This window comes from Pelodiscus sinensis, chromosome 29, assembly GCF_049634645.1.
Source record: "Pelodiscus sinensis isolate JC-2024 chromosome 29, ASM4963464v1, whole genome shotgun sequence".
NCBI classification, from domain to species: Eukaryota; Metazoa; Chordata; order Testudines; family Trionychidae; genus Pelodiscus; species Pelodiscus sinensis.
In genome coordinates, this window is record NC_134739.1 from 8,802,151 (window position 1) to 8,821,360 (window position 19,210).

The 19,210-nt window shown below is 65.2% G+C and overlaps 1 protein-coding gene across 2 annotated transcripts; it reads left to right on the forward strand.

Annotated features, from left to right (window-relative positions):
* The first annotated feature begins 3,227 nt into the window (after window positions 1–3,227).
* PLEKHH3 (pleckstrin homology, MyTH4 and FERM domain containing H3) lies at window positions 3,228–19,210 on the forward strand. 2 transcript variants are annotated; one of them, XM_075911334.1, is made up of 13 exons: window positions 3,228–3,520; window positions 9,385–9,440; window positions 11,442–11,530; window positions 12,211–12,405; window positions 12,692–12,849; window positions 13,143–13,266; window positions 14,205–14,502; window positions 15,202–15,409; window positions 15,781–15,917; window positions 16,149–16,269; window positions 16,562–17,011; window positions 17,476–17,667; window positions 17,858–19,210. In XM_075911334.1, the coding sequence occupies exons 1-13, from the start codon at window positions 3,383–3,385 to the stop codon at window positions 18,053–18,055; spliced, it is 2,364 nt and encodes a 787-aa protein (XP_075767449.1). In that variant the 5' UTR covers window positions 3,228–3,382; the 3' UTR covers window positions 18,056–19,210. The 2 variants fall into 2 exon arrangements, with proteins under 2 accessions (XP_075767449.1, XP_075767450.1); XM_075911335.1 differs by having other exon boundaries at window positions 15,781–15,908.

A 19,210-nucleotide genomic window follows, 5' to 3' on the forward strand; every position in this document is an offset into this window, starting at 1 on the left:
CCGCAGCAGTTCCGGGGAACTAACCCTGCTGTGGTTCTGCACTTTAAACATAATAAGAGCCTGGCAGAGTCACAAACTTATCGACGGCCATTCCATCGACTACTCCACTGGTTCTTAACCTTACTGCAGCCTGCACCCCTTTGGTTCTCAAAATATGTTCTCGCACCCCTTATTAAAAATCGTTGAAGGAGGTCAGTTCTCTAAACCTAAGATAGAACATAAAAATCTGGCATGTCTCGCACCCCCAGAAAGGGCATCCCAGGTTAAGAACCACTGGACTAGTCGATTTAGTCAATGAACTGATAGTTAACATCCCTAGTGTATAAGCGGCGAGGAGTCCTGTGGCACCGTATAGACTAACAGAAGTGTTGGAGCATAAGCTTTCGTGGGCAAAGACCCACTTCGTCAGATGCAAAGTGGGTCTTTGCCCACGAAAGCTTATGCTCCAACGCTTCTGTTAGTCTATATGGTGCCACAGGACTCCTCGCCGCTTTTGCAGCTTCAGACTAACATGGCTCCCCCTCTGATACTTGATCCCTAGTGTATGTGTCTGCCCCATTACATAAGAACATAAGAACGGCCGTACTGGGTCAGACCAAAGGTCCTTCTAGCCCAGTATCCTGTCTGCCGACAGTGGCCAGCACCAGGTGCCCCAGAGCGGGTGGACCGAAGACAATGATCAAGCGATTTGTCTCCTGCCATCCCTCTCCAGCCTCTGACAAACAGAGGCCAAGGACACCGTTTTATCCCCTGGCTAGTAGCCTTTTATGGACCTAACCTCCATGAAATTATCTAGCTTCTCTTTAAACTCTGTTATAGTCCTAGCCTTCACATTGCAACCATCAACGTAAATACCCAGCACCCAGGCAAAATGGGACCTGTGCTGCTTCAAATTACCCCAGACTCAAACTTCCTGTGTGGAGTTTCTACCCTGGAGTTTGCAACAGGGCAGCTGTATTACCACAGCAACACCAGAGCAAAAATCCACGTGAGGTGGACTCGGGATCCTCCATCTGCTCTATTGCAGATTGTCCTGGAAAGGAATTCTGTGTGAATAGCTTGCGGAGACCTAAGCAGAGCATGTTCCACCATTGCACCATGCATGGATTGGATAACTCCACCCTTCCCTCCTGCTGGGGGGCTTCTGGGAAAAGCTCCAGCTTCTTCCACTGTGAGATGGCTGATGGGGAAGGGGAGGGGAGGGGGAGAATGCAGCATCTTCCTGGGGAAGATTTGTCTCTCTGGGGGTTCATGGTCTCTAGTGTTTCCCACTCTGGTTGCTGTGTGGAGCTGGTTCTAAACTATCCCGGTGCAAATGGGAAGCAGTCGCTGCACCTTCAAAAATAGGGTTGCCAGGTGTCCAGTTTTGAACCGGACAGTCCAGTATTTGAGCTTTCTGTTCAGGAAACAAATTGAGGAATTAGAACTGTCCGGTATTTTCTAAATAAGATGGAATGTCGATTGTGATGTCATGTCACGTGTGTCTGGTATTTTTGTTGAAACCATCTGGCAACCCTATCCAAAAATGTCTGGTGCTAGCTAACATTGTGTGACAGACAGCTGGAAAAGGCCATGGGGGTGGACAGAAAGGGGGTGTCGGGACAGGTAAGAGACTGATATTTGTCTTGTAATCTTCTAGATTTGCTGAATATTCTTGGTTTACAGTCCTTTTGCTGGCTGGAGTCTGCCCGTTCATGCTGTTGGGCAGGCCTTTGTGATGTCCCTCTCAGAACTGTTTCCCTCTCTTTGGGCATTTCAGAAAGCCCCTTCAAGCAGCCCTTTGGAAAAGTACTGCAAGGGTTGGCTTGTTCTATGGACACGTGCTCATGGACACACATGCGCACACTCGCACCTGCATTTCAATGCCATTTCGTTAAGGCGCTGAGAGAAATGCAGAGTGGAAGTAGGTCCGACCATATGGTGCCCTCTGGTGTTTGCTGCCCCAGCGGGTGGTCCGATAGGCCTGCTACACCCAAGCGCAGCAGTAGTGCAGTGTCCGTTTACAGTGGATTTGATGCGATTACTGGATAGAATTTTTGCTTGTAGATTAAAGAGTATCTCGGTTTGGGGGCTGAGTCAACTAGTAACCCTCTCCCCCACCACCCACCTAGGAAACAATTCTCCTCCCATGGTTGTGTGTCTCCCAGCTCTGTCAAGTCCCACACATTGCTGCTGGGAGTCTGGGGTCCTCCCGCTAACCCACAACCTTCCAGACGGAGCTACAGGCAGAAAAGCAAGTGGCTTTGTGGAGTGACTCAGCTGATTCCGGCTCCTTGGGTCAGTGTATTTTGGTTCTTGTGCACAATGTGGCTGTGGAAGCCAGCCAGAGGTGAGGGGTGGCTGGCAGGAGTGGGTGGGCGAGGCAGATCTGTGGCCGGCAACGTGCAGGTCAGACTATGACTGGGAGGGTCCCTGCTGGCCTTAAAGTCTCTGAAAGCAAATAAGCACCAGAGCCCTCAGTGCTCTTCCGGCTGCACAAAACATTTTGCAACTGGTCATTTTAAACAAACAGATTCCAGGGCGCCAGCAAAGCCACTGGAATCAGCAAAGGAAGTGCTTTGTTCCTCTTGCCTCTTAAGTCCTAAGGGGAGCTGCTGAGACTCTGGAGAGGGCTGCATTTTCTCCTCCCCTTTTTTAGCCAGTTCAGGTCAGGGCCCAAGGGTATTTTGCACACAGCTCTCGGGGTGGCTTGGTTCTCCAAGCCCCCTGGAGGTGTGGGTTCAAACTGGGACACGTGTAGGTGCCCCCTGCTCTGCAAAGCGCTTAGGGAGTGGGGGGCATGTCCCCTTCCCCGCCCAGGGGCACCTGCCTCTCAGCGCGGGGGAGGAGGGTATGAGCGTGTGGGAGCACATACAGTGGGTTGGGGGGTGTCCTATGGCAGAGTGAGCTGCTAAGAGAAGTCCCAGTGCTGGCTAAGAAAGACCCTACCCAGGGGCCAAGCTCTCCACCTTCCAGCTAGCCTGGAAAGCCTGAAAACTCGGCCCTGGGGAGGAAGGGGAGTCACAGACCCGAGTGGCCAGATTTTCCCGGGGAGAGCGCGCTTTGGGGCTCTTTTCCATTCCCCCCAGGCAGGCGCAGGGGGCAGCACGTCTGCGCTCCGGGGCCGAGCGACACCCGGGGGAGGGGGACACATGATGCAAGAGGCCGCGGCGGCAGGCGGGGCCCCTCGGGCACCTGCTGAGCGATTGGCCGTGACTCATGACGCGCATGCTACCTCCCCGCCCGTGGGCGGAGAGAACCGGGCCGGGTTCCCCCTGCCGGAGCCGGGGGAGCGGCCCGCAAGAGGGTGCCCGTGCGCATCGGGGTTCCGCAGCGCGCAGGGCTACCCGGCCCGACGAGGGCGCAGCACCTGCCCTGGGCTGCTGGTGCCCGGGCGGGGGGGATGCCGTTCCGGGGGGGGCTCTGGTGCCTGCTGTGCTGCAGGCAGGGCTTCACCCTGCTCCGGCGGGACTATGGCGAGCCGGACAAGGAGCCGGACGGGGAGGAGGAGTCCTTCGAGCTGCGGAGCAAAGGCGCCCAGGTGGGTGCGTTGCGCGTTGCGCGTTGCGCGCTGGACTTGGCGGCTTTTCGGGCGCCTTGCCGCGGGCTGCCCGGTGCTCGGCCCCTTGGGGTGCGCTCCCTCCCCGCCTGGCCAGGCCCCTTCCCGCTTCTCCGTGCGCGCGCGCTGCTGGCTCCCTCCTGTGGGACGTGCCTCCTCCCGGGACGGGTCCGGTGGCTCTGCGGAGCCAGTCGCTTCAAAGGGGGCCGGGCGCGCGGTGGCGGGGGTCCCCGGGCCCTGCTCCCTGCAGGCTGAGTGGGCGCCCTGGGGTGCTGTTAACCTGGCAGCTCCCTGGGAAGCGGTGGCAGAGACCTTGGGGCGCTGGGCACCCCCCTGCCAGCACCCCTCAAAGAAGGGAGGGGGCATCGGACAGTGCAGTAGGAGACTTGGGTATCCCCTGGGTTCCGGCCACCCCAAGAGCGTGGCGTGCGCCAGCCCTATTAAGGGGTCCTGCTGGGGGCACATTGGGGCTCAGGGGTCTCTCCAAGGCTCCGCTAGGCCTGACCCATCTGGGGTGGCTAGGAAGAGTCGTGGGCCCTTGTGGCAGAGGGTCCTGCGCTTAACAGGCCCTTCACCCTGCTCCTGGCACCAGTGTCTGCAGGGACAGAAAGCCACTGTGGCCCCATCGGAAGGGGCAGGGAAAGGTTGGAGCTGTCTTGCTGGTTGGGCCTGCAGTTCTGTGTGAGGCAGTGACTGGGGGGGGGGGGGGTTGTCTGGCCCTGGGCTTACCACAGGGAGTTTGATTTGCCCCCAGGCGGGTTACACCGTGTTACTCTGAATCGGCTGCCCAGCCTGCACTGGCGTCCCCCCTTCCCACCTCCCCGGGCAGGCAGCGCCATCCCCACCCGGCTCTGCAGAGCGACGTGCTGAGGCATGCACCCCTGAGCAGGCTGCCGGCTTCCAGCAAATGCTGCCGTTCCAGGGGCAGGCTGGGCCCTGGGCGCCAGGGCTCCATTTCCTGGCTGAGCCCCAGGCTCCGAGTGCCACCCTGGATCAGTATTTCCGGAGAACCCCCAGCCGACTTTCCACGGACTCAGCCCTAGCAGGTGGGGCTGGGTTTACAGGTTGCTGAATTCTCTCGAAAACTGCAGCCTGCATGTAAACCCTTCCTGTGCCGGCTCTTTGGGGCAGCGGCCTCCGTCTCACTGCCCCGGCTCAGATCTGGGGGTGCTGGTAGTGTGGCTGGATCCTGTCTCCCCCCTGTCTCAGGAGAGGCTGTGCAGAGCGTGGTGCAACAAAGCCAGGGTCTGTCTTGGGTCTCGGGGGCCTGCTTGTCTGAATCCCCAGCTGCCCCGGCTGCTGGTTTGCCAACCCCCTGGGGGAGATCTCGCAGACTGGGAAGGCCGAGGGGCTGTGGCATGGGTCAGACGTGCAGAGAGGCTGTGATGCCCCCCTGGGACCATGCTGCTCTCCCGTACGGTGTGCGCAGGAGGGGTGCGGGGTGCCCTGTCTGACTTGCTGCTGCTCTTGCTGTTGGTGCACAGGGACGCCCCCCACCTGGCCCAGCCCTGATCTCAGCGGAGATGCCTGTGGTGCTAGCCGTGGGGAGGGAATCCCATGTCTGCCACCACTTTCCCAGGGCTCCCCAGAGACCTGGCTCATCCTGAACCTTAAACGGAGGAGTCTGGTCTGTGCAAAGGGCCCAGAAGCCTTCATGTAACCACAGAGCAAACAGTGTCTCCCCCTGCCAGCTGCTGGTACCCCCAGCCCACACCAGGCAGCTGCCCCTAGCCAGTGGAGGAGGCGATGGAAGGAGCTGGGGCCAGTCTGGAGGGCAGAGAGAGCTGGTCGCTATACCCTGAGCTCTGTGTGCCAGGCCTGTGCTCACTGGCTAAGGAGACCGGGGGGGGGGGGGGTCTGTCTTGGGCGCAGGGGGAGTGGGAGCTGTTTGTTTCCTCCTGGAAGGATCCAGGTGATCCTGCCCCTTTAATGCCACTTTGTGCTGTAATTCCGAGCCTGTGAGAGTCGGCACAGGGACCCGGTGCCAAGCCCCGGGGGCCAAACAAGTCAGCTGAGCGCTGATCCTGCACATGGCCCCGCTGGGGAGCGGGCGGCCCCACATTGCCCTGTCCCACCGCCCCGTGAGGCCACCCCTCGGTGCTGCGCCATGGCACCAGCCCCAGGGGCTGCGATCTCTGGTGTTCTACTGCCCGAGCAGTGGGGCAGGGGACGGTAGGGAACCGCTGCTGCCCCAGGGCTGCAGCTAGGAGGTGCTGGTGGATGGAGCCCTGAGCCCCTGCATATTCCTGGCCAATCAGAGTGACTGGAAGGGGACTGCTGGCTGCACAAGCAGGGCCCGGGGCGCTGGCCGTGTGAACCGGCCCGGGAGGGAGCAGAGTGTCGGCTGCTGGCAGGAAGACATAGTTGGAGCCGGCCCAGACTAGATCAAGCCTGGTCCAGCTGGCTTCTTCTGCAGCAGCCTCCAGGCTGTTCTCCTGGGTTTGGTGTCGTGGCTGCATGGGGCTGCGGTGTGGACAGTGGGACACGGGGCAGCCTCCATCCGGAGTGATGGCTGCCGGGGGCGGCCTGGAGCCGGTGCGTGGGAGCTGCAGTTGGGTAGCTCTGTCCCAGAAGTGGTGTGCCACAGAGATCAGCAGGGGTGTGTCTCCTCCGTTCCCCCGGTCTGAGCCCTGGTGCTGACCTGGGGCCCTGGCGCAGCAGCCTCTGGGACTCTTCCCTCAAGAGGCTCGGGATCCATTGGACGCTGAGGCCTTGGCTCTGGCAGGCGAGGCTTCCTGCCGAGCTGGCCACCCTGGGGTGCCAGCTCCCAGGGCAGAGAGAGACCAGCCAGGCATGTGAAAAGTCAGCAGTCACCAAAAGGACTCACAGGGCCCCAGTGACTTCCTGGTATGCCGGGCCTTCGGGCTGCCCCAGGGCCTTTCATGGCTCTGCCACCGGCGGGTGGGGCCAAGCTCAGTGAGGTGCCAGTGTGCCCTTGCCAGCTCCAGATGGTGCCCAAGCCACGGCGCTGCTGTTCTTATTGCTGTTAGATAAGGAGACTTAGTGCTTCCCCTTCCCCCAAGCCGGCTCGGAGCCAAGGGGACTGGCGGCTGCTCTCCCTCCCCATCCGGCTGGGCTGAGCAGCGCCCCAGGGCCTACCCCCGCTGTGCTGTCTGTATCAACCCACCTTAGGTCATGTGTTGCCTGGGGTGTGGCAGCCTGTGCTGCCCTACCAGGACCCCAGTGAGCACCTGTCTGTGCAGGCCGAGTTCCCGGCGCCCAGCCCAGGCTGTGGGGCTGGGGACCCAGGCTGTGTGGGGAAGGTGCAAAGGGAACTGTGGCCCCTCTGTGATACGCACTGGGCAGCTCCCCAGAACTTGGCACCTGCCGTCGGCGTTCCCTGTCAGCGGAATGCTTGGGGGGGCCATGCAGGAGAGATTCAGGTGCCACCCAGCTGATGAGCAGAGCGCCCACCACCTCCCTTAACAGGCAGCCAGTGTTATTCTTGGTGGTGCACGTGCCTTGGTGCACATGACAAAATGTATTCCACACACATGTGGAAAAACAATTAGAACTTTGCCTGCCCTTGTCCCAGACTAGGCCGCGCTGTCAACGCTGCCTCTCCAGTGCCTTGGCTCTCCCGCTGGCAGCTGCCCAGATGTGCCTTGCAGGGGGTCCGTGGGGAGGTTTTTTATGCGGGGTGTCCGTTTAATGGGGGGTGCAGGTTTGTAGGAGTGACTCCTGCCTGAACTCGGTGCCGGGCAGCTGCCTAGGCCCGGGCTGTTCACTGCCTCCAGGGAGGTGTGCTGAGGCTGCGGCTAGTTTGGGGCCGCAGCCTCGCCAAGCCCTGTCCTTAGGAACCCCCCTTGGCCTCCATCGTGGGAGCAGCCGCCCAGCCCTGCGCGCTGGGGCCTGGCTCCTGCCTGTTATTTATAGAGCCCGCAGCTCCCCCGCAGCTGGGAGGCAGCCAAGGCCCCGCGGCTCGGCCCAGGATCTTCCGGGAAGCTGGTCGGGGAGCGGGGAAAATATTTCCCTGCTCTGTGGCTGGGTGCGGGGAGTGTGTGTGTGTGGGGGGGGGGGGGGGGGGGAGGATGCTCTGGGCAGCTGGGGCTGAAGCGAGCGGAGCTGTCAGTGCAGGGGCTCCGGTTATATTGGTAACAGGTGCTGCTAATGCCACAGGTCAGCCCAGCGAGCGGCACTTCTCAGTACCTGCTAGAGCCCCCCCTTCCCCCCCCCGCCTCCGCTCTATTTTCAGCTGCAGCCTCCTGTCCTTTGCTTCTGTGGTGCATCCAGTCACTAGCAACCCCCCCCGGAACCGCGAATGGCCCATGGACTCCTCCCTTGTGAGGGTTTGTTACTCTGCATGCGCCTGCCAGTGCCCCTCAGTCCTGACCTGCAGCTCCCTGCTAGCCCAGCTCTGGTCTTCTCCCCCCCCCCCAGCTCTGCCAGTGCCCCTCAGTCCTGACCTGCAGCTCCCTGCTAGCCCAGCTCTGGTCTTCTCCCCCCCCCCAGCTCTGCCAGTGCCCCTCAGTCCTGACCTGCAGCTCCCTGCTAGCCCAGCTCTGGTCTTCTCCCCCCCCCCCCAGCTCTGCCAGTGCCCCTCAGTCCTGACCTGCAGCTCCCTGCTAGCCCAGCTCTGGATTCCCCCCCCCCCCAGCTCTGCCAGTGCCCCTCAGTCCTGACCTGCAGCCCCCTGCTAGCCCAGCTCTGGATTCCCCCCCCCCCAGCTCTGCCAGTGCCCCTCAGTCCTGACCTGCAGCCCCCTGCTAGCCCAGCTCTGGATTCCCCCCCCCCCCAGCTCTGCCAGTGCCCCTCAGTCCTGACCTGCAGCCCCCTGCTAGCCCAGCTCTGGATTCCCCCCCCCCCCAGCTCTGCCAGTGCCCCTCAGTCCTGACCTGCAGCCCCCTGCTAGCTGAGCCCTGGGCTCCCCCCCCCCCAGCTCTGCCAGTGCCCCTCAGTCCTGACCTGCAGCTCCCTGCTAGCCCAGCTCTGGATTCCCCCCCCTCCCCCAGCTCTGCCAGTGCCCCTCAGTCCTGACCTGCAGCCCCCTGCTAGCCCAGCTCTGGATTCCCCCCCCCCCAGCTCTGCCAGTGCCCCTCAGTCCTGACCTGCAGCCCCCTGCTAGCCCAGCTCTGGGTTCCCCCCCCCCAGCTCTGCCAGTGCCCCTCAGTCCTGACCTGCAGCCCCCTGCTAGCCCAGCTCTGGATTCCCCCCCCCCCAGCTCTGCCAGTGCCCCTCAGTCCTGACCTGCAGCCCCCTGCTAGCCCAGCCCTGGACTCCCCAGCCCAGGGCCCCCCCCCCCCCCCAGTTCTGCCAGCGCCCCTCAGTCCTGACCTGCAGCTTGTGCTCTCCCCTCGGGAATAGTAGGACTTTCTAGGCCGGGTGTACTCCCCCCCCCCGAGCTCTGCTGATGCCCCTTGGAGCTGCCTGCCGTGTCACCCCCGCCCCGTCTCCGCTCAGCAGTCTGGGTGCCACCAGGAGCAGGGGGGCCGTGAGCTGAGTTTAGCCAGCGTCTGTCCTGCTGCGGGGCCGGGGAGGCTCCGCGGGGCCCCGTTGGCGCGGGCGGGAAGTCAGGGGCCCCGGTTACAATGGGACTTTGTGCTGGGAGCGTGTTACTCAGCAGCGACCTTGTGCAACGCTGCCCGGGCCGGAGCCTGGCGGGGTTGGCTGAGGATACCGAGTGCGGTGGGTCGCGCACTTCCTCCTTTCATGTGGAAGTGGCCGGGGACGGTGCCGGCTGCGTGATGTCTGCTCCCACGGTGGGCGCCGGTCCCTGGCTGCTCAGCTCCGAGGGGCTGAGACCCTGGGCAGATGCTTGGGCGCGGGGGGGAGTGGGGGAGGAGAGAGGTGGGGGGGGGTGTGCACCGGGCAGGGGATCCTAACGGCCCCTCTGCCTTTGCTCCCAGGGGCCGCTGCCGCTGAGCCTCACCCAGCCTGTCCGCACCAGCAGCGGCTCCGAACGGTGAGTGCCTTGGGCCAGGCAGCCCCTGTCCCGCCTGCGCCCCAGCTCGACTTCTGCTCCCCTAGACTGGCCCGGCGTTTGGCCCAGGTGGGACAGGGCTGGTTTGGCCCCTTGGCTGCTTGAGCACAGGGCCCCGCCCTGCCCTGCTGCTGACCAGCTGCTACGTGGCTGGTGCCTAGCACGGTGCCCTCTTGCCCCGGAGCCCCGCTGCCAGGCCAGGGAGATCTGGGGGTGAGGGCCCCTGGCCCTCTTTGCCACTGGCTGGTCCAGCGGGGGAGGGGATGCTCCGTTACGGGGCTGTTGGGCCCCTGCCCTCATCTGCCACCCCCTCTGGGCGCCTCTCCCCATGGTGGAGCTAGCTCGCTATGGCCCTGATCCCCGTGTGCCCCCATCCCGGGCAGAGTGCTTGGCTGAGTCCCCTCCCAGATGGTCTGCAGCCCTCCCCCCCCCCCCCCCAGGCTCTACCCCGTGGGACCCTGCTGAGCTAGGGGTGGGGTCAAAGGGCACCCAGCTGGTATGGGCTTGGCTGGAAGGGCAGTGCCCAGGTGCAGGCCCATGGGCGCGTGGCTCCGCGGGTGGCCCAGGCTCTCTGCAGGGGCTCCTGCTGCCTGATCCTCCCCACTCATCTGTAGTCCACCTGGGTCTTGGTCCTGTGGGGTATTGGGATGGGGGGAGCAGGGCCTTATCCAGATGGCAGGCTGAGGCGGGGGAGAGACAGGGAGGGGGCAGGGCATCCCTGGGCCTGTATTGCGGCCAACAGCCCTGCTCCTTGGCTGGCTCTGGCCTTTGTAAAGCGCTCACACCACAAGGCAGTGCTCAGCACCAGCAGGGTGGGAGTTTGCAGTGTCCCCAACACCACATAGGGGAGAGGCAGCATCGTCCAGTGGGTAGAGCAGTGGGCTGGGAGCCAGGACTCTTGGGTTCTCTCCCTGGTTCTGGCAGCGGGCTGGGGTCTAGTGGGTTCGTGTGCCTATATTTGGGGGGCGGGGAGCTGAGAGTCAGATCTGATGCTTTGGGTATGTTACTACCCTTCACTGCCTCAGTTTTCCCCTCTGGAGTGGGGCTGCTCCAAGGGGCTTTTGGGAGACCCAGAGCCTGTAACTGCCTGCTTGCTGTGAGGGAGCGGTCCCCGGTTCCCCGGGGAGGCAGTGCTTTCAGGGGAGCCCATGGAACCACAGTGGGTTGAGCAGAGCCAGGAGCTGGGATGCTCCTGCTGGGGTCCAGAGGCTTGTATCAGGGCCCTGTGGTTGGCTGGGCAGATCCTATGGGGGGTGTCAGGGCCCGGTAGGGGGGGAGCAGGTTCAGGGCCCCACGGAGCCTGCAATGCTGCCTGCTCCGGCTGCTGCCGCCAGCATTTTTCCTGGTTGTTCATTTTCCGAATTCCTTGGCAGGCCGTGAGTGCAAACGGCTTATTTTTAGCTGGGGGTTATCTGCATCCGACGGCTCTGCTGCTTTCCCACCGGGCGGGGTTGCGGGGGGGGGGGGGGGAGCGGTTTTGGCTGGCCAGGGAGGGTCGTTCCCCTCTGGATTTGTCTGGGTCAACCCCCACCCCCGCCCCGCTGTGTGTGAGCTTCGCACCATCACGTAGCAGGCTGAGGGTGCCTCCTCGTCCAGGCAGAGGCCAGGAGGATGGGGCTAGATGCTGGAGGAGGGAGGCTGGCTTTGCAGTGTTTTGTTGGGGAGGGGGCCTGGGATGACAGGAGCCATGAATTCCCTGCCTCCGGGGCCCCTCCCAGGCCCCTTGGTGGGGCCTTGGCAGCTGGGGTGTGGGCAGGGTCTCCCGCTGGAGCACCGCCTGTCTCAACTCAGGCCGAAGGCTGTTCCCCTCCCACCCCCCGCCCCGAGGTATTTTTTCTGTGCCCCCTGCCTGGCTGTGAGCTCTGCAAGCTGGGGGCTTAATGGGGCTTCTGCTGACCCAGTGCCCACAGCCAAGGGAGCTGGGGGTCTGGAGGGGACGGGCTGGCCCTGGGGTCCCTGACTCACCCCCTGTCCTGGCCCCAGGTCGCTGCCGGCCTCAGAGGAGATGCGCAGCCTCATCACCGAGAAGGGCCCGGGGCCAGTAGAGGACGATTCTGATGCCATCGTGAAAGGTGAGTTTGGGTTGGGGGGTGGGGAGGAGGCTGGCAGGCAGCACAGCACCTGGGCTGGGGGATGCCAAGGGGCAGAGGGCTGGCAGGGCAGCTCCCTGCTTCCCAGGGCCTGTCCCTGTGTGTGGGGAGGGCTCTGTGCTGGCCCAGAGTCTGAGCCAGCTGGGCTGGGATTTGGACCCGGGGCCTTGAATCTGCTGCTCAGACACCGGCTCCCTCCTCCCCCACTGGCTCCTGTTGCATTGCTGCAGTCGCCGGCAGGTGGTGTGAAGGCCCCAGCACGGACATGTCCTGGCCCAGGCCCCGCTGGCTTCCTGGGCTTGCACAAGGTGCTGGCTGGACGGGAGTGGCATCTCCCTGGTTGAACCTCCCTCCCCAAGCCAGGCCGGCTCTGCCTACAGCTTTGCTCCTGCCCCCAGCTGCCGGCGTGGGGGGGGGGGGGGTTCTGGAGCCATGCGCTGGTCCCCCAGGGGCGGGACTGCCCACTGGGTCCAAGCAGAGTGAGTCTGGGCTGCCCGTTGCTGAGAACTGGCTCACTCCCCCGCCCCACGGCAGCTCAGCCCCTTCCCCTGCTCCCTGCAGGTGGGGCAAGGGGCTGCAGACTGGCTACAGCCGCCCTCGTGGGGGGATCCGGGGTGGTGCTGGGCCCTGGGGGAGCTCACCCCGTCTCTTTGCCCCCCCAGGCTGGCTGCAGAGGGAGACGCGGGGGGGCATGAAGGGCCCATGGATCCGGCCCCGGAAGTACTGGTTTGTGCTTACCCAGGACTCCCTGGATTACTACAGCAGCAGCGAGGTGGGGGCCAGGCGCCTGGGCACCTTGGTGCTCACCAGCCTCTGCTCCGTGCTGTGGCCCGACAAGCAGACCTACAAGGAGACTGGTACGTATTCCCGCCCGCCCTGGGGCCAGTGGCGCGCACGCTGGGCGGGGAAGGGTGTCGTCCTTCGCAGGGGCCCCGGAGGGCGTCCGTCTGGAGCACAGACATCACCAGCGTCCTTGGCTCGGGGTCTGGTGTTTCTCCGCCTCCAAGGGCCCTGCCTGCAGCCTGGCACTTGTTTGTGGCTGTGGGGGAGCCGGAGCTGCGGGGGGCATGGGAGGAGGCTGGGGTGGGGCGGGGCGAGTGGCCAGGGGCCCGGCGGGCTGCGTGAGCGCTCTGCCCTTTGCAGGTTACTGGAGCGTGACGGTGTTTGGCCGGAAGCACTGCTACCGCCTGTACACGGAGCACCTGAACGAAGCCGTGCACTGGGTGTGCGCCGTGCAGAAGGTCATCCACAGCAAGGCCCCCGTGCAGACGCCCACGCAGCTGCTCATGCACGACATCGAGGTGAGGCTGAGCGGGGGGGCATGTGGCCTGGAGGGTCCCATCCTGGAGCCTCCCCTGGGACCCTCCACTCCCCTTGGCTGGAGGCCTTGCTGCACCCTCCTCCTCCCGGCTGGCTCCCCTCGGGTGGGGAAGCTGCTGCCGGACAATCACTGGGACCCCACTAACCGGGACCTCCAGCATCTGGTGCCAGGGCATGGAGCAGAACCCCCAGGCCTGGAGCCTGCAGCCCCTGCCTGGGCTGTGCCCGTCTGTGCCTTGCCACCTGCTCTGCAGCCCTGCTCCTGTCTCCCTAGGAGAACTGCGGGAGCCCCGAGATCCTGGAGCAAATCCACCGCTGCAACCCGGTCCTGCGCTACACCAGCAGCCCTCTCTACGCACCCCTGCTGCCCTTCCCCTACGGCAGCCCCGAGCCAAGCGGTGAGCGGGTGGGGGCGGGGCTGAGCTCGGCGGCTCCCTGTGGGGGGAGGCTGGATGTGATGCCCGGGTGGGGGGGAGCAGGCATTCTGCCCCAGGAGCGGGAGGGGGGGAAGGATGCCGGCAGGCAGCGGGTGCTGTGTGAGTGCTGGGGTGGGGTGACCGACGGGTCGGTGCGGGGCGCTGCCCCATGGATGGGGAGCTTTGGGGGTGGGGTGACCGACGGGTCGGTGCAGGGCGCCGCCCCATGGATGGGGAGCTTTGGGGGTGGGGTGACCGACGGGTCGGTGCGGGGCGCCGCCCCATGGATGGGGAGCTTTGGGGGTGGGGTGACCGACGGGTCGGTGCGGGGCGCCGCCCCATGGATGGGGAGCTTTGGGGGTGGGGGTGCTGCCCAGGGAGCTGGGGAGGCGCCTCCCCCTGGCAAGCTCAGCAGACGTGGCTCTCAGCTGACCTGCCGCCCAGACCCCTGAGTCCCCCTCATTCTGATTCTCAGGTGGCGGCTCTTGTGGAAGGTGCTGCCCCACGCCCAATGGGACGGGGACAGGGGCCCAGCCAATGCTGCGCTGGGCACGGTGCCCCCGCAAGGCAGGCAGGGGCTGGGATTGCTGCCTGGAGCAGGGTCCTTCCCAGGGACCCACAAAGGCTGTTGGTGCCTCAGGGCCTCCCCCCCGGCCCAGTTCCTGCCTGAGGGTGGGTTCTGCCCTGTTCCTGGCTGCCAGAGGAGCAGGCCCAGCGTCTGGCCTAGGAGGTGCAGGGTGTTCCCGTCTGGGTTGCCATGGTGATACTTGTGCGGGGGGGGCGGGTGTCCAGGTGGGTGTTTGCTGATGGGGGGGCCCTGTTGTGCCAGGTGCCTTCCCAGAGCCCGGTCAGGGCCGAGCCGAGGCCAGCGAGATGCAGGGCCTGGCTCCTGCCCCGCTAACCGAGCCGTCCGCCCGCAGCCCCCAGCCCCCGCGGCTACACCACCCTGCGCGACGAGGCCGTGAAGCTCTTCAACTCCCTGCAGCAGCTGGAGTCGGAGCGAGAGCCCGGGCCCCTGATCCAGGGCGTCCTGCAGACCTGCCTGGACCTGCCGCCCCTGGTCGACGAGATCTACTGCCAGCTGGTCAAGCAGACCACGGAGCCGCCGGCCCCGGGGGGGCCTGGCAACCTGCGCTACTGGCAGCTGCTCACCTGCATGAGCTGCACCTTCCTGCCCTCCCCGCCCGTCCTGCGCTACCTGCACTTCCACCTGGGCAGGTGTGTAGGGGCAGGGAGCGTGCACCCTGGGGGACAGGGCTGCGAGTGGGGGTGGGGGGCATGCTGGGCAGGGTGCACTGGGTCTGGGGTCCATGGGCAGGGTGGGTGAGGCAGGGCGTGTTTGCTCCAGAGGAGGTGCCATGTACTTGACTGGAGGGGTGAAGGACTTTGGCTCCCCCCCCCAATGCGGAGCTAGGCAGCAGGCCTGGAGCAGAGGGGCATCTGCCCTCTTCATTGGGCCAGTGGCTTCCCTTGTTTCCTACGTCCCTGTCTGAGCCCCTGTAGGATTGTCTGATCCCTCAGGCCCAGTGTGACCTTGTGGCAGGGAGTTCCATGGGCTAACAGCGCTGGGTGTTTCCCAGCCCCTGGGCCTTCCCAGCTCTGGTGCGAGATGCCAGCAGAGAGACGATCCGGCTGCTGGGAGAGCCGGTGAGCTCTAGCCAGGCAGGGGGATTGTAGCGCGGAGGAGATCTGGGCTCTGAGGTCCTGCAACCCCTGACGGAGCTGCTGGAGGAGCAGCAGCAAAGGCTAAGCACTGGATGCCCTTGGTGCAGAGCTAAAGCCGAGGTCCTGGCTCCAGGGCCCCCAAGTTGCACCCCCTGGAGCCTGGCTCCGGCGTGGCCGGACCAGAAGGGCTGGGCTCCGGGCAGGACGGTTGGTGCTGCCGGTTCCCTGACCGCCCCATCTCCCCTCCCGCAGGACGGAGCGCGAGTTTCCCGGCTCAGAGATGGCTGAGTACGGGCGCTTCATCGGGGCGGCGCTGGGCAAGACCACAGTGCGGGAGTGCGTGCCCTCCCTGGACGAGATCCTGGTGCTGACCCAGCGGCAGGACATGCTCTGCACCGTGCACTGCCCGGGCACCTCCGCCTGCACGGTGGCCATCAGCTCCCACACCACGGCTGAGGAGGTGAGCTGGGGGGTTCAAGCCTTGCGGGGTTCGGAGCCTGATGGGGGGCCCAGCACGGAGGGGAGGCTCCCGGTGGGGGTGCCAGCTGGAGTCCCAATGCTCAGGCTGGCAGGGGCAGCAGGGCTGAGCTGGAGGGGGCAGGTTTCCCCAGAGGGGGGGAACAGGTGACCGTGGCACGTTGAGCTCAGGGTGGCGGTAAGCAGGCTGGGTGCTCCTGAGCAAAGCCTGGCTCTTGGACTGAGGAGTGTGGGGGGAGCTGCTGGGAAGTGCTGGGGATGCCCCCCCCATGACCTGTCTGTGTCCCTTTGCAGCCCTGAGCGCCGTGGCCCGGGGCGTGTAGTCACCCCTTGGTTGCCTTTGTCTCGCCCCAGGTGGCCCGGGAGCTGGTGGCTCGGCTGGGCTTGTCGCGGAGCCGCAACGTCTTCGCTCTTTACGAGCAGAGCCGGCACCACGCGCGGCCCGTGGGCAGGGCCACGCTGGTGGCCGACGTCCTCACCAGGTTTGAAAAGTAAATGTCCCCTCGTGCTGTCGTCTCGGTGGGGCGGAGGGGGGAGGCGGTGGAGTGTGGGCCGGGGGAGGGGAAGGCAGGCGTGCTCATGGGGCAGGAGGAACCGGGTGGGGGGCTGGAATGTCGGTGACCTGGGCCCCCTGGCGATAGCCCCGGAGGGGAGTCGGGGCTTGCCTGCGTCCGTGTGTCCTGGCACTGACGGGCGCTGTCTGAACCTTTGGCCCCGCCCAGCCTGGCAGGGAAGGAGACGACGCAGGACTCCTCCTGGAGACTCTGCTTCAAGCACTACGGCTTCCTGGATACGGACAACGTGCCCCGGGACAGCGTGGAGTTCGCCCTCCTCTTCGAGCAGGTAGGAGCCGGGCCCGGCCCGGGCTGAGTAGGCAGCTGCTGGCGGCCGAGGCTGCTCTGAGCTCCTGCGTCACCGTGGGGGCATTGGCCCTGTGTCCTGAGCCGGGGCCTCGCAGCCCAACCGCTGCTGTGCTGCACCCCAGAAGGGGCTGCATGAAGATGGGGGGGGCCTATGTGTGCCTTAGAGGGAGGGGGGTTGTCTTCCCCTAGGACCGCTCCACAGCTGAATCCTCCCCTACTGGAGAGCCACCCTCCCCTTCCCCCCCCATCACTGAGCCTCCCCTCTCCGGCAGGCCCACGAGATGGTGATCCGGGGCCACGTGCCCACCTCGGAGGACACGCTGCAGGCCCTGGCTGCCCTGCGCCTGCAGAGCCTCAACAGCGACTTCTCCACGCACGCCCCCGTACCCCGGCCGGAGGAGCTCTTCCCCCTCCAGGCGCTGCACTCTCGCCTCCAGGCCTCCCGCCAGGGCTCCCCCCGGGGCCCCCGCACCCGGCTCTGCACAGGGCTGCTGGCCGGCGCCCTGCCCTGGGGCCACGCGCTGGCCAAGCAGCAGGCCCAGCAGGACCAGAAGCTCCGGGGCCGCCTGCGGGAGGAGGGCGCCAGCATGATGGCCGCCATCGTGGACCGGTGGAAGCTGCTGCAGGGCATGGGCCGGGCTGAGGCCATGGGCGCCTACCTGGCGCTGGTGCGCGAGTGGCCAGGCTTCGGCTCCACCCTCTTCGACGTCGACTTCCGTGCGGTGAGCGCCTCGTCCGGGCTGGGGTCTCTGCGGTAGGGCCGTGTGCCTGCATCCCCCATCCCGAGCTGGGGTCTATACAGCAGGGTCGTGCTCCCCTCTCCTTCCCCCAGCCCAGACCCTGTCCCCTCTGCAGAGCAAGCAGCAGAACTCAGCTCACGCTTTCTGTAGGACCTACAGAACCTGGAGCTGCTCTGCTGGGAGGCAGCTGTTTTAAATGGGCTCCCCTGGGGTGGGTCACAGCTAGGAGGTGAGCATTTCCTGGGGGAGCTTCCTGGGCCCCCCCAAACGGGCCCTGGCAGTCACCCCACAGGAGACTAAACCCACCCACGTAGAGGGCAGTTACCCATCCTTGCCCTGAACTCTTCCAGGGGGTACTGAGCAGCCTGGCCAGGAGGGGAGGGGTAATGGGGCTGGGGGGAAGGGAGGGTCTGTGGGGCTGACCCTGACACTCCCTCCGTTTGCAGAGCCCCGAGGGCAGCTGCCCCCAGCGCCTATGGCTGGGGGTGGGGGCCAAAGCTGTGTCCCTGTACAAGCCCGGGGAGGCCGAGCCCTTCGACAGCTTCTGCTACGGCCGCATCTCGTCCTTCGGGGTGTCTGACAGCAGCACCTTCCGCCTCTCCGTGGGGGACAAGGACCTGCTCTTTGAGTGCGCCCGGGTAAGGCCCCACTCCTCCCCCCCCCCCCCGACGCAGACGGGGCCAGGCCTCCTCCCTGCAGCACAGCCGGGGTCCCCCCCGGAGCGCAGCCCTGGCGCCGGTGGCTGTGAAGTGACGGGGTGGGGAGCAGGAGCCAGGCTGAGCTCCAGCACCCCTTGAGCGCCCCTGACAGACCTCTGCTCCCCTCCAGGTGGATGAGATCGCCCAGCTCCTGCACACGTACCTCACCAGCCTGGGCACCGGGCAGATGCCCCCGGGGGAGGAGCGGGCTGACGGCGGCTGCCCTGGGAACTCTTTGGACACGGACGTCCCTCCCCCGCAGCAGAGACTGTGCCCAGCAGCCGACTCCTGGTGGCACCTGCCCAGCACAGGCTCCTTCTCCATCTAGCGGGCTGGCTGCGTGTGCCAGCCCAAGTGACGTGGCCTTTGGCGGGCCCCCTCCTGCACCAGCCATGGCCCTGGCATCTGCAGGGGGCTGGGGCTGCCCCGGAGTGGCGCTGAGACTTTGGGCCCACCCGGCGTGGGGAGCCGGGTCAGCAGCTGCCAGGGTCTGGTTTGGCCCTGGGGTCGGAGCCCCTGGTGCTGCATGCTCCCAAGGAGCTGGACCCCCAGTTCCCAGCGTGGCGGCCGTAGCCCCTGGCTCTGAGCGGAGGGGCCCAGAGACTCGCTCGCCCCTGCTCAGCTGTTGGGTCGCTCGTTTAGTTCCTTAATTTATTTGTAGACTTGCTCGCTCCTTGCGCTCTCTCTGGCGCCCTCCCGCCGGGGGTGCCCAGCCTGGCAGGGGTGTGCCAGACACCACGTGGCACTTGATTCCCGCCTCTGCCTTGAGGCGCTGGTGCCTTGCCGGCTGGGGGAGGGACAGTGGCGTGATTGGGCATGCCCATCCCTGCTCAGGCTAGAGCTTGGCCCTAGCAAGTCCTGCTTGGCTGGCCGGAAGAGGGGGGGGCGCCCGGCGGGCTGTCCTGTGCACCCCCTGGGTTCTGGTGATGTTGGGCACTTTGCTAGGACCATGGGTAGAGGTGCAGGGGCTGCTGTCGGAGCCACTGCTGGTCCAGCACCCTGGGCTGACGCTCATTGCAGCGGCTCTCCTGGTACTTGCAGGGTTAAGGAGCCTCTGTGTCACCTGCCTGCCTGGGGCCCAACTCCCCTTGGTTGAGCAGGTGCTGGGTGGGGCTCCCAGGTGCACAGAGGAGAGCCCTGCCCTGGGTAACTTGCAGCGAGCTTCCCCCCGGGGCTACAGAGCCCTGGCAGCAGCATCCTGCCTTCCACCCCCGTCCTGTCTGTCCTGTGCGCCACGCGCCGTCCCTCGCTCTGCCCCAGGAAGCTGCAGGCAGCCTCTGAGCGGCAGCTTGTTCCTGTGTGGGCCCATCTCCCTGGGTGCTGGCCAGGCTGCCCTGGAGCTGCATTCGCCCCAGGTGGGGGGTGGTGAAGGCCAGGCCCAGGAGGGGAGCCCCTTTGTGTTTGTGGGGGGGAGCCAAGCCTCTCCCAGCATTGCCTCTGTCAAGTTCTTGTTTTTGTAATAAACGGCCAAGGCGATCACCCA

What these genes read in the sequence shown, in the direction of transcription:
- PLEKHH3 (XM_075911334.1), top strand. Translation starts at nt 3,383, where the DNA reads ATGCCGTTCCGGGGGGGGCTCTGGTGCCTGCTGTGCTGCAGGCAGGGC. An exon ending in TGCGGAGCAAAGGCGCCCAG is followed by an intron (nt 3,521 to 9,384) that starts GTGGGTGCGTTG and finishes CTTTGCTCCCAG; the next exon opens with GGGCCGCTGCCGCTGAGCCT. An exon ending in TGCTCTTTGAGTGCGCCCGG is followed by an intron (nt 17,668 to 17,857) that starts GTAAGGCCCCAC and finishes GCTCCCCTCCAG; the next exon opens with GTGGATGAGATCGCCCAGCT.